This window comes from Desmodus rotundus, chromosome 3 (assembly GCF_022682495.2).
Source record: "Desmodus rotundus isolate HL8 chromosome 3, HLdesRot8A.1, whole genome shotgun sequence".
NCBI lineage: Eukaryota > Metazoa > Chordata > Mammalia > Chiroptera > Phyllostomidae > Desmodus > Desmodus rotundus.
The window spans coordinates 24,298,905-24,312,652 of record NC_071389.1 but is presented as its reverse complement, the minus strand read 5'-3'; the positions used below and the strand labels follow the sequence as shown (position 1 = coordinate 24,312,652).

Genomic DNA, 13,748 nt, shown 5'->3' with positions numbered 1-13,748 from the left:
TACATACATGGAAGTTCCTCTTACTGTTCAGACTGTTTTTCCAGACCTTTTCCCCTGTATTTACAGATGTGTGTTGGTATTCCATATATAACATAGTGGAGGATGTTTTCAGAGGATGTTTTTCCTTTTTCGTAAAGAAGATCATATTATGCATATGGTTCTGAGAACATCTCTTTCCCGCACTAACTATGTCTTAGGAGATCTTTATATGACACTAACAGTAGAGCTTCTCTCCTCACTGGAGACCTTTCGTTTTGTGGGATGACACCCAAGCAACTGAGCCACTCCTTAATTTTAAAATTATTTAAAATTTTATTTATTTATTTATCCTCACCCGAGGACATGCTTATTGATTTTAAAGAGAGGGGAAGGAAAGGAGAGACAGGGAGAGAAACGTTGATGTGAGAGAGAAACATGGATTAGTTGGTTCTCGTACATGCCCTGACCCGGGCCGAACCCACAACCCAGGTGTGTGCCCTGATCAGGAATCAAACCTGTGACCTTTTGGTTTATGGGATGACGCTCCAACCAACTAAGCCACACTGGCCAGGCCCTGCTTATTATTTTTAAGGGCTGCAAAATATTCCACAGTACGGATGAACCCTAATGTACATACCGATGGTCATTTAAGTTGTTTCTGAAGTTTTGCTAGTATATACAGTGCTGTGGTGACCACCCTGCACATATATTTTTGTGTGCCCGTGTGAGTTTCTATAGAATGAAACCGCTAAAGTTAGTGGTTTAATGAAAAATGTATTTTAAATTTATTAGATTTTGTTAAGTTATCCTACCAACAGTTTTTACCATTTGACACTTCTGCCAGCCTTGTATGAGCTTATTTCCCATACCGTGGCTAATATTGGGTTTTAGCAATCTTTTAAGTTTCTACCAACACAGTGAGCCAATAGGAAAAGATATTTCATTATTTTAGATTACATTTCCCTGGTTACTAGTGAAGTTGAACATCTTTTCATTTATTCCCTATTTGCATCTCTTCTTCAGTGACTTCTGTGTTTCTTTGTTTTATCAATTCTCAAGGGTGCCGGTAGAGGCATATCGGCATCCATGAGGGTGTGTGGGTGGTTTGAAAAAAGCCTAATGAATATTATAATTAACGCTCTATTATTGGAAAGTGACAAAAAGTGAATTTATAATTCAGAATACAGAAGGGAAAACCTGACAAAATCTTGGTTGGTGGAGCACGGGTTTAGAAAGCTTGAGAAATGCTGTTTTGTTTTGTTTTGTTTTGTTTATATTTTTTTTAAGAAATGCTACTTTTAATCAAGTTTCTAGAGAAGTTTCTCTCTGCAGGCCTTTTGGCAGCAGCAAGCAAAGTAGAGCCTGGCATGGAGCATCTCTCTGCCTGGTTTCGAGACCGAGTAGAACCACCAACCAGGCCTTCACTCCACATCTTCCTTCTGCCTCTGAGAGACCCTTCTGTGTGTATTGTTAATCGGGTTCTTTGTTGATTAATTAAGTGTATTTAGTCTTACTCTCTGTATTGCTGTCAGTTTCCCAATGCTGGAATGTCCTCTATCTGAGAAAAAGGAACTGGGCGCCAGTCCTGGCGCTCAGTCTCCAATGTTTCCTTCCAGGTGAGGGTTAAAGATGAAGAGCTATACCGGAAGACTCTGGAAGAGATTGTTCGCTCCCTGGATAAGATGGAGAATGCCAACATTCCCTCTGTGTCCCTCTCCAAGCGAGAGGTAGGAAGGAGACATTAAGAATGTCAGCATCAGGCTCTTCTCTTCATAGAGCTTGAATCTCCTCTACTAGGGCTCAGAATTCCAGGAGGTACCCATAAGCCTACTGGACTCTAGTCTTTCTTGATAGGCTACTTCCAGTGAGGTGAGGCTGATGATGCCAGCTGGGAAGAGAGGGATGTTGGTTTAGATTCTGTTCATCTCCTGATCTTCTAAACCAGGAGCCTTTAACCTTTTGTGGCTCATATCCTTTACCCACACGTGGGCCATCCGTGTGTTAAATAATGGCATAGGTGATCCAAAATGTGTTGTGTTTGATTTTGGTAAAACTGCTGTGTATTCTTTCATTGCGTTTGTCTTCCTACTGATGCTTTCTTTGAGATTAAATTGAGTCTGAATTTCTTGGGTGTGCATGAGTTGATGGTAGAGAAAGCGGTTTAGAAAAGCAGTGGGCAGTGGGAGGAGTAAAGTTAGGGGATTTGTAAAGCTGAGGATTTGTCATGAAAGAGCCGCAGCATACATATCATTCAGAATGGACAAGACCAAGAAGTCAGTCCAGTGGGGATTTACGGTGAGAGTAGTTTTAATATCTTCAATGTCCAGCTGCTTGGAAGGATAAGCTTGGTCCTCCTGTTTGGGGTGGAATTTGTGAAGGGTGTTTTGGAGATGGTTTTTGGGTATAGGAGCTGTAAACATTGGTTATTTCAGAAATATATTTATAAAACAACGTGAGTTCTTTGAGTTTTGGGGTTTCTGGGTTAAACATAGGCAACTGGTCGTTAGTGGTAGTTGTGGCCTCCCAGGTTAATACTTAGAGCAGAAATATGATTTGAAAGAGGTGGTCCTTCATTCTCTTGCCAGAAAGGGCAGGGGTCGCCCAGTGGGGTGTCTGCACAGGTTGCTGGGAAGAGGGCACTGGCCTGACAGGGCCCGGGCTTGTTCTCAGTTCTGTTTTCAGGATGTGAAGTACATGCAGCTGCAGGTGGCGTCCTTTACCATTCATAACGGACAAGTGCCCTGTCAGTTTGAGTTCATCAACAAGCCTGACGAAGAGTCGTACTGTAAGCAGTGGCTGAACGTCAACCCCAGCAGAGGGTTCCTCCTGCCAGGTGAGGCCTCTGTTTCCAGGTGCCAGGTTCCTGCTCTGGGGGACACTCTACCCTCTCTCTGCTCACTTTCCAGATAGAAGTTTTTTGTTTCTTGGTGTTTTGTTATCTGCTTGAAGCTTTTGAAAAGTCCGTGGACGAGTCACCCACACATAAAATATAAAATAGTGAGGAGCGTGAGTTCTGCTTCAGAAGCATTCTCAGTCATCATGCCTTTGGTCCATAGTTTCACAGAAGGAGAAAACCTGAGATTCCCATAGGAGCTGCTGTTAAAAGAACCATTTTCACTCTCTGCCTGACCATAATCAACTCCCAAGTATCTGCTCCTATGGGGAAAGATAATGGGGTGCTAATCCAAAAGTTATATCTGACCCTGGAACTTCTCCTTTGTTCTACGCTGTGCTGTGTAGCGGCAGAATTAAGCCTGTTCTGTGGACAATTCACAGGCTGATAGTTTCATTGTATTTTCTACTGGATCAGGTGTCTTCACCTGACCTTGCTCAGGGCAGGCTTTGGTCCCTGCCTTCTTAGTGTAGTAATAACTTCTAGTTTGAGCTCTGCTACTTAGAACTTGTGTTTCGTAGTTTGGTGGTTGTTTTCGTATTCCCCCTTGGACTATGAACTCTGTTCGTGTGTCTCCTGAGTGCTGAGCGCACAAATACTTTTTGGTTGGCTCTTATTCCCTCTTTTTTTCTTTCCCCAACCCTTTAAACCTGGCTCTCTTTCCCCTCTACCTTTGTTCCCCCCTTTCTCCCAGCCTCCCACCAGCCAACATTACTTTTTAAATTTTTCTCCAGAATCTTCCATTAAGATTGAATTGGAGGTGTTTGTAAATAAGACCATGGCTACAAAGCTCAACTCGGGTGAAGATAAAATTGAGGACATTCTCGTTTTGCACTTGGACAGGGGAAAAGATTACTTTTTGTCTGTTTCTGGGAACTACCTGCCCAGCTGTTTCGGAACTCCCATTCATACACTGTGCTACATGAGGGAGCCGATCTTGGACCTGCCACTTGAAACTGTCAGAGAGCTGGTGAGTTACATGCCACAAGGAGACATCTGGTACTGTGCAGTGGCCAAGCCAGTCAAACTTCCCAGGGACCTGAGAATTCTTCAGCTTCCCTAGAGCTGGCTTACTGTGTCAGCTATATATTGCTGTGTAACAAACCACCCTGAAATTTTAATGGTTGAAAGCAACATGTTTCCCTGAGTCTGTGAGTCTCCCATGTGTGTCTCTTTCTGGTCTTGCTCGGGCTCATTTGTGCAGTTGTAATCAGAATGTGGCAGATTTTGAGTCTAGCCCAGTTCCAAGGGCGGGAAGAGACCCCACCACTTAATAGGAACAGCTTCAAAATATTGTAGCCATGCTTTTCAGTCACTCGTACATAGTGCATTAGAGAAACTCAGCCAGGGATATGATGTAATGAAGGTTCCCTGGCCCATGATCTTACTCCTTTTTTTTTTGGTTTTAATCATCACTTGGTAGTATCTCATCTCAAACTTGATTTTCTGAGATCTCAGAGGTTCCTATGGAGACAGTTCTAATACAAGGAAACTAGTTTGGAGCAGCTTTATGGTATTATGTATGCTCCTCCGACCATGCATTTTTTTATTTAGGTACTCTTGAACACCATCCTTTCCATTATATAGGTGAAAACAGAGGCCCCATAAGGAGAGTGATCTGTCACAGGTGACATGGCATGTTAACAGTGGACCTGGACCTTGCATTCAGGTTTTGGACTCCCGAGTCTGTGCTCCTTTTTCACTGGACCACACTGTCTTTTAGTTCTGATAGTGAAATGCTATAGGCAGGGTTTTTTTCCCCTTAGAAGTTGATGCATATTTCACCTGATTCACTGACACTTCTTGCTATAATCCACTCCCAATTCTCAAAAATCACCCTTGTACTTTGTGCCACCTGATTTCATTTTTGACCGTGAAATGTTTGTTTAGGGGCATTGAAATGCTTCCCTTCTTCCACGGGTTCATTGTCCCCACCTCATGCGTTGTCCTAAAGCCAGCCTGGCACAAGTTCCGTGGGTGAGGCTTCTTACGCTTTTTGCTTCTTCCCAGACTCTGATGCCACTCTGGACTGAAGATGATGGCAGCAAGTTGGAGAACCCCATGGAAATCCCCAAAGAACTCTGGATGATGGTTGATTACCTGTACCGAAATGCTGTCCAGCAGGTGGGTGATGGTTATGCAGTCTGACCTGATTGCGGCCAGGCTGCCTTGAGAACCACCATTAGTCCCAACAACTTCTGGCATAAGAAGTGTTTACTCCAGAGAACCTGTGGAAAGCTGTTCTTCCCACAGGGAGTGAATGAGGGATAAATACGTTCCTGTTTCACACCGTTGTGGGATGGTGATATTACATAGAACACTTGATGACCCCCAAGGGAAGCAGCCTTACATAGGATGGCCTTCCCAGTGCAGCATGGTCCTTCCCCTGGCCTCTGGGGTCACTCAGGTAGAAAGCCATCTGAGACTTCTCAGGCTGGTAGCCTGCTATCCGTTTGAGGAACCCGCCCCAGCGTCTGGGAATGGGAGGGACTATCTTGTTGTCAAGCCAGACAAAGGCCGGAGACCAGATGGAATTCCCAGGCCATGAGTCAGGAGCCCTGATTGCTGGAGTGACTTGGGCAAGCGTCATGAGATCAGATTGGCCAGTTTCACCGATTCATTTATAGGTCCTAGGGAGACAGAGCAACATATATTCTTATGATACTCTTTTCACTTTTTTCCTTCACATTCATTGAGTGTGTTACCATGTTCCAAACCTCACCCTAAGTGTTTTACGCATTGCCTCATTTAGTTCTCAGGAAAGTTAAATAACTTGGTCAATGCCCCAAAGCCGATAAATGGGCAGGATTGGGGTTGGAACCCAGCGAGTCTGGCTTAAGTACCATGTTTTCCACCTTCTCTGTGGAGTTCTTCTCAAGTATAACTTTTGAGCGATACATATAATATGGTTATTATTAACACAGTTGGATGGCATTAAGTCATTTTATAAAACACATAAAGTCCCCTAGGACTACTAGAAATACCTTTATTGCCATAAATATTGTTTTCATAAAGCAATGAACTTAGTTTTATTCATCTTACAAATGATATAATTTCTTCAGGTTTTTCTTTTTTTGGTTAACCCCCCTATAATAGTGCAGGAAACATAGCTACTTTTAAGTTTTCCCTTATGTTGGATCTTACTGTTGTATGGCACGCCCTACCCATAGTTTTATAATAGATGTCTTATCATTCCAAAGACCTGTTGTGGGAACATGCCTGTGAGGTGAGTTAGCCGCACCAGCCTAAATGAGATCGTCCACCGGGTGACTCAAAGGCCTCGCTGCACTGCCTCTTTTTGTTCTCCGCTGGCAGTTGTATTTCTAGGTCAGGAAATCATTGCTGATATGCTGAGCATACAAGTACTTTGTGACTTTCTTCCCTTTTATAGGAAGATCTGTTTCAACAGCCAGGCCTGCGGTTGGAATTTGAGAAAATCAGGGACTCTTTGGATACTGGAATGATTGATACCCTCGATATCCTCTGTATCCTTTGCATGTGTGTATGTGTAAGTGAGAGAGGTGAGGGAAAGGAAAGAATAATATTTTAAAGCTCAAAATCAGATACTGTGTCCTCAGCTATCATGTTTTTCTTACTTAAAGTTTACATAGAGAAGACTCTCCAACTTTAATCAACCAATATAGTAGGAGCTCAGGACAAACTGCTTGGCCCCTTCAAGCTATCAGGCAGGCAGCGCTTCTGGCATGTGCTCCTGGGCCTCTTCCTAATCATGGGCAGCAGCATCACCTGTTCCTTAACCATGGGCCAAAAGCCATTAACAATCATTCTGTAGCTGAAGCCTTGCTGCTTTTCCTGGAGAGCCTGCCAGAGCCCGTCATCTGTTACAGCGCCTATCACAACTGCTTGGAGTGTTCTGGCAACTACACAGCAAGTAAACAGGTGAGGGGAAGCCTTGAGTATCAGCATACACATGTTGTAGCCCCCAGGCTTCGTGGGGCCTGAGGGAGCAGGGTAGTCTCCCAGCCTGTCACACGCAGTCTTTTAGAACCTCAGCTCCTGTATCTTTCCTTCCCAAACCTGTTTTTCCTCTCACGTTCCTTTCTTCTTTTAATGGCATCATGCTTAATTGCAGTGACTCAACCCAGAAACCTGAGTCATTTCTGACTCCTCCACTTCTCACCTCCTACATGCCCAATCCCCCTTGATCTGTCACACATCTTTTTTCTTCTGTTCCCGTTCCACTTTCCTTAGTGCAAGGCCCTGCATTCAGACTGTCCCTCTGCTGATTTATTTTGAGTACTGCCATTAGATTGTGTTCTTACCTCTCATCGTGTTACTGTTGGTCAGAGATCATACTTGGCTTTCCATTGCCAATTAATGATTTTTAAAAATATTCAAGACTTCCTATGATCCACTCTACGTGCTCACATATATAACAGGTCATAGCAGAATAATCTAGAAAACCTGCTAATATTTTACATGTCCTAGTGCCTGACCCCACATCTGCTGAATCAGAATCTGTTTTGGAATATGTTTTGTACAAGCTTCCTAACTGATTCTGATGTGCAGTTAGCTGGAGTACTCATCGAATTCTAGCCTGATCCTGTCCAGGCTTAGCACCTGTTCAGTTATGCTTCTGCCAACAGTGACTTCTCACAATGTGTTCTATCTCTTTATCTCACTGTTTTCCTTCTCTTCCCTTGTTTTTTTTTTTTGCCCTAAATACCCTAGTCCTTACCTTTGCAAGTCCAATCTTGTCCTACATTCAAGACCCAACTAAAGCCCTGGCTGGTGTGGCTCAGTAGATTGAGTGCCAGCCTGCGAACAAAAAATATTAAAAAACCCCAAGATTTTATTTATTTATTTTTTAGAGAGAGAAGAGAAGGGAAGGAGAAAGAGGGAAACATCCATGTGTGGTTGCCTCTCACGCGGCCCCTACTGGGGACCTGGCCTGCAACCCAGGCATGTGCCCTGATTGGGTATCTAACTGGGGACCCTTTGGTTCACAGGCCCACACTCAATCCACTGAGCCACACCATTCAGGGCTAAATAAAATCTTTAAAAAAAAAAAGACCCAACTAAAATGTCTTCTATTTCCTGTCTTCGGAGAGCACTTAGTTAGAAGTTTGACCTCTAAAGTCATGTAGCACTTGAATCTGTGCTTCTGTTTTGGCGCTTGTGCCAAATGGTAAGTAATCAGAGTTTTCTGTGCACAGTTTTACTAATGTACTTGGATCGTGTACTCCGTTCCTGGAATATAGCAGGCACGCGACAAATAATTGAATGAATGGAAAGACAAGTCCCCATTCTCCCTCTTTCAGGTCATTTCTACTCTCCCCACATTCCACAGAAATGTCTTCTACTACTTGATGGCATTTTTGCAAGAATTGCTGAAAAATCCAGAAAAAAATCATTTGGATCAGAATATTCTAGGTAAGCATCCACGTGCCTGTGGAAAGCATCTCTGCCAACTGAGAGACTCATTATGAGAAACGTGGTTGAGGTAGGTCCTAAGTCCATTGCAATAAAACTGAAATCTCAAACTCGGGGTTCAGTTTACCCTCAAATAGATTTTAAAGCAGAAAATTTGATTTGGGCCCCCTTCCCCACTCCTGATAACACAAAGAATTAGTACATTCTTTTGCTGAATCATATATTTTCTGTGTTTTTCATGCAGCTAGCATATTTGGCAGCTTACTGCTTCGAAACCCAGCTGGTCACCAAAAGCTTGAAATGGCAGAGAAGAAGAAGGCTCAAGAATTTATTCACCAGTTCCTCTGCAACTCACCCTGAGCCTCTCTGTCTCTTCTCCTATTTCACCGGAGGCAGCCAATTACCAGTCCTACCAGTTTCAGTTCAGGAGAGGCCTTAAAATTGGATGTGAGGCCACCTGGAAGCAAGAGTGGCAGCGCCTGTTTCGTGAGCCCAGGCCATTTTCCCCTGCCGTGGCTGCCACACTCGGTGCTGCTGGGAGTTGTGAGGGCATGAGGAGAAATCCACCACAATAAAACTGACATTCATTGTGCAACTTTAGTTAATTTAACACAGACAGATCTCTATTTTTTTTAAATTTTAGAAATGTTTCAGTAACTGTACTTCTTGTGCTCACTCAGCCTGCCTCCTGGGTGTAGTCAGAGCCTTCCCCCATAGCCTGGGCTGAGCTCCCCGGGATCAGATATTCGGACACACTTTGGAACTGAAGAAAGAACGAGCTGGACAGCAAGAATGCAAGTGGCAGCTGCTGGATGAACAGGCCACAGCCACCCCAGACACTTCCAGCACCCTGTCTGAGGACATGTGTCCACGCATCTGCAGACCCTCTCCCCTTTCCTACTCAGGTGTGGCACAGCAACTCGGGCTGGCCACGCAGCCTCTGAGGTCGATGCAGTGGCTCGGAAATGAAAATACTGAAGAAATCGGTGTTCTGGTTAAACAAGAGGGATTTTCTGGGCCAGCAAAGCCTCCAACCTGTATATGATATATCCCCTCTCATATGTGTAATATATTTTAATGATAAATGTATTTTTAACAGTGGTTGTTTGTATGTTTTTCTCTCTTAAGAGATGGCAGCTCTCTGCAGCTGGGCCTTTGCCACTTAAGCATGGGGGCAGCTGGTCAGGGACCAAAGAGATATTTGCCTGGCGTGTGGTGGGTACAGTCACTATTCACATTTTTCAATGAAGAGGTGGTACGGGCATGGCCTGGACCCCTTGACCCCTGATCTAGTTAGTTCCTGGGGGTCGTTGCACTTTGAATATTCTCCATAGGAGTAGCTTAGGGGAAAAACAGGTGGGGGCTCCTGGTAGGTTCTAACAGCTACATCTTCCAGGGATTTAGAAAAGACAGGATCATAATGAAAGCACAATCAGAATCGCTTCTTGGGACCTGGAACACCACGACTGGGAAGAACTGTAAAAACGTGGTTTACGGTAGTTACGAGCCAGTCGTGTGACAACGTGAACGGTTAGAGGAAGGGAATGGCCAGGAGGTGGCGTACGCTGGCTCCCGCGCGGGTACGGTTAAGGGCAGACCTCAGCAGGAGAAAAAGTTGGGAGACAGCTGGGCGACTGTGAGGGAATTGCGCTTATGAGAACGTAGGAGAGGGACAAGAGGCGGCGGCGAGCTCTGGCTGGGTTTGGGATACTCCCTTGTTCTGCCACGTGGGTTCAATCTTCTTTTCTCCTGCCTATAAAAATTAACTCTGATGGGTGATGAGGGATAGCTGGGGCCACAGAGAAATGGCGGGAGTGTCACAGCCTGACTGGGGATGACTGATCCCCTCCGTTGCGGTTGTGGCTGCCATGGCAAATGCGGCCAGCGCAAGTCGGATTAAGACTACTTTGGACTAGTACAGGGGTTCCAAGTCCCACAGGCTCCGGCTGCGCGACAGACGCGGCGGGCGCTGGACTGCGGCCGTGTAGCTCACAGCCCGTTTACGCCTTTTGGTGCCCCGTCCCTCTCGCTCGCCGATTGGAGGCTCGAGCTCAGCCCCCACACTCTCTAAACCAACCAGAAACGCCAAGGAGAGGCGGAACCGGTATCTCCTTTTTCCACCGGAAAGCGGAAGCGGAAGTGACGCTCGGAGAAGGTGGGGGCAATCATGGTGCCGCTGGGGAGGGGAGAAGCTGCCGCTGCCGCCGTTGCCGGGAGCCGCGGAGGTAAAAGGCGAAACTAGACACGGCTTGGGCTGGGGACTTCCCTGGGGGGCGCGGGACTTAGGCACCCTCCTGAAGCATTTCCCAGTAGAGACCCCAGTCCGGTCACTGTAGGGACCCCACCCCTCCTCCGTTTCCATGGGAATGGGTATCCAATCCCCCCTCCCCTGTTTCCATGGAGACCCGGACGGACCCTGCCCCTCTTCGCCAGGCTTGGAGCCCCCCAGCCTGTCTTCAGTTTTTCTGTGTAGCCCAGGCTGGGAGTTGTCCCAGACAGGCTCCTTTGCCAACCTTCTCTCGGGGGTGCTCTGTTTGTACTCCTCGTTTGCCATCCTCAAACCTCCTGGTCTTGTTTGTTTCGGACAGTTGGTCTCCACGTTGCCGCTGATGGTGCCTGGGCAGCCCAGTGGGGCCCTGGGTACTCCTCTCTCTCCTCGCAGATGCAGCGAAATGTGCATCTGCCGGGTTGCGTAAGCCAGAGCAAGGGGTCGGGCGGTTTCTTCCCGGATCCGATCCCTTGGCCTGTCTCTGGTAACTATGTCTCTGTCTAGCCTCCCCACTACGTAAAAGGTTCACTTTCTAATCTGGAGCAGAAGAGAACGATAAAATGCAAATCCAGACTTGAAAACTAAAAGTGATGTGATTATTTTTAAAGTCTGTGGACTGCCTGCCAAACCCACATTTGTAGAACCTCTGTGTTTGCAGGTAAATGAATCAATATTCCAAAACAGGAAAGCTTCAAATCTGGTATTTTTCCCAAGAGAGCGTGTCTTCCCAAGCGAGTGTATCCATAGGTCTTTCATTCATTTAGTGACTTCTCCTGAGCTCCTAGTGTCAGTTTACTGTGCTAGGGACCCCAGAAACAAAAATAAGACTCATCATTCCCTCACTGCAGAGAGCACATGACACCAGCATGGATTTTGCTGGACACCAGATTGTTTTAGGAGATAAACAGATAGAATGGATTTCATCAGATATGCCTGATGAGGGATCGGCCCCTCCCCAGAATCTGAAACATGTGTTCTGGGAAGGAGAAATGAATTCACACTTGTTTCCTCTGCTGTTGCTTTAATGTACATTATCTGTTTCACTCCACATAACGACTTTGAGAGAACAGGAATTACCAGTCCCACCTTATACATAATAAAAATGAGGCACAGAAAATTACCCCAAGGAGTATGTGGCAAAGATGGAAGTTGTAGGTAGGTGACCCTGCCTTCCAAACTCTGCTCCTTCCACGGTAGGCTGCACTGCTCCATGGTCTGATTTGGGGCTGTGTTTGAGTGGGGTTTCCTTTTAAGATTTATAGCAACTCAGACTAGTTGCCCCTTTATCCTCTTTAATTGTTTGGACCAACCTTCAAATTGTTTGGCAGTAAGGCACATTTGGAAGGTTTTTGAACTGCTATTTATGACTTCAGTTTTTAGAAAAGGCATTACTTTTAAAATGACTTGATGATTTCAAAGTAAAACTTAAAAAATTATTCCCAGGGAAGATGATTTTTCATTTAGTTTGACCCGCCCTTGAAATGAGGGGGGAAATAGCCCTGTGGTTGCTGCGAAGGTCCCGAGGTCCTGTGGTACGGCTCTAACTTGGGCTTTGTTCTGTTGCAGACAGGTCATTACCTTTCCATTTCTCACAATTGGGCTGAGCACAGTTGAACCATGGGGGAACACAGTCCAGACAACAACATCATCTACTTTGAGGCAGAGGAAGATGAGCTGACCCCCGATGATAAGATGCTCAGGTTTGTGGATAGAAACGGACTGGTGCCTTCCTCATCTGGAACTGTTTATGACAGGACAACTGTTCTCATTGAGCAGGACCCTGGCACTTTGGAGGATGAAGATGATGATGGACAGTGTGGAGAACACTTGCCTTTTCTAGTAGGGGGTGAAGAGGGCTTTCATCTAATAGATCATGAAGCAATGTCCCAGGGTTATGTGCAACACATTATCTCCCCGGATCAGATTCATTTAACAATAAACCCTGGTTCCACGCCCATGCCAAGAAATATCGAAGGTGCAACGCTCACTCTGCAGTCGGAATGTCCAGAAACGAAACGTAAAGAAGTAAGTGAAGCAGCGGGTGAGGGCTTGGTCTGGCTTTTGGAATGTCCTTACACAGCGCTTGTTGGCAGTTTTAGCTGGGGATGTAAAGGAGCCCCTGGAATTACCACCTACGGTGGTTTTGCTTGTCAGGGATACATATGCTTCACGTTTTGTTGTGACTGCTTTCTGGAACTTTTCGTTCATGAGGCTACATTGCAATTCAGGCAATCTAAATTATTTTTCATATTTTCCTCCCCACATCGTATACAAAATAGAAATTTCACTGAGGTCCGTTCATATAGCTGATGCTGAAATGACTAGATACAACCTTGGGGTTGTATGTAAGTGATTTGTTTTTGGAGATGAGTATCTGCTGGAAAATGCTTTTTTTAGTGAATGTTTTATGAATATTAAAGGCTAGCTTTTTTTAAGAAATTCAGGCAAGAGACACTATGAGGGCAGGTTGTCTGAAATAACTTTTCATGCTTGTATTTAGCTAGCGTGAGTACTGTAATGCATGTCACAGTGATTTGAAAACAGAACTGTGCAGCGTTGTTCTAGTGGTGATTATGAGACTAAGAGGTGTGGTTTGAAGGTAGTGATATACATTATCCAGGAACTAATTGAAGGCCAGTTGGAAAAATATTGTAGATCCCTGGAAGTTGCAATGCCAGGGACTAAATGTAAAATGTTACCAGACAGAAGTAGGACAGATTGGCAAAAAAGTTTTCTCTTTTCTTGTAATTAAAGGCTTAAAACTGGGGAATTTTATTATTTGTGGCATATGGATTTTCCTTTGCTAGCCTTAGGATCTCAGAGCTGGAAGAAGCCCTAAAGAGACCATCTTGTCCCACCTCCCTACCCCATTCAAGAATCCCCAGTAGCATCTCTGACGTCCATTCATCTGGTCCCTGCTTGAACACTTCCAGAAAGATGAGAAGACAGTGTTTCACAGCTCAGCCTAATAGATTTGTTGGCCAGCTCTGATTGTTAGAAAGCTCTTACTTGTATAGAGCCAAAATCTGCCTTCCTGCAGTTGCTGCCCACTCTTTCTAGTTCTGCCTTCCTGAGCAACAGTAAGTCACACCTTCCTCTCGTGGGACAACCCGTCAGATATTTAAAGATCATGGGTTCCTCTTCATCTTCGCCTGCACAGGCTAAACACCTGCATTTATTTAAATATCCCTCCTGTTTCTCATCAGCTGAGTC

At 45.2% G+C, this 13,748-nt stretch overlaps 2 protein-coding genes across 6 annotated transcripts in view; both read left to right on the top strand.

The window, feature by feature from the left end:
- The window catches only part of INPP5B (inositol polyphosphate-5-phosphatase B), a 51,073-nt gene extending 41,706 nt beyond the window's left edge, over positions 1–9,367 (top strand). For all 4 annotated transcript variants that reach the window (XM_045190854.3, XM_053920487.2, XM_053920488.2 and 1 more), the window contains 8 exons: positions 1,596–1,706; positions 2,650–2,812; positions 3,607–3,842; positions 4,883–4,996; positions 6,264–6,357; positions 6,645–6,772; positions 8,155–8,266; positions 8,511–9,367. In XM_045190854.3, the coding sequence (XP_045046789.2) occupies positions 1,596–1,706; positions 2,650–2,812; positions 3,607–3,842; positions 4,883–4,996; positions 6,264–6,357; positions 6,645–6,772; positions 8,155–8,266; positions 8,511–8,626 (1,074 nt within the window). In that variant the 3' untranslated portion in view covers positions 8,627–9,367. The remainder of the gene's footprint in view (positions 1–1,595; positions 1,707–2,649; positions 2,813–3,606; positions 3,843–4,882; positions 4,997–6,263; positions 6,358–6,644; positions 6,773–8,154; positions 8,267–8,510) is intronic.
- Positions 9,368–10,394: 1,027 nt separating this feature from the next.
- The window catches only part of MTF1 (metal regulatory transcription factor 1), a 42,075-nt gene continuing 38,721 nt past the window's right edge, over positions 10,395–13,748 (top strand). For both annotated transcript variants that reach the window (XM_024554592.4, XM_024554591.4), the window contains exons 1-2: positions 10,395–10,491; positions 12,102–12,560. In XM_024554592.4, coding sequence (XP_024410360.2) covers positions 12,153–12,560 — 408 coding nt within the window. In that variant the 5' untranslated portion in view covers positions 10,395–10,491; positions 12,102–12,152. The remainder of the gene's footprint in view (positions 10,492–12,101; positions 12,561–13,748) is intronic.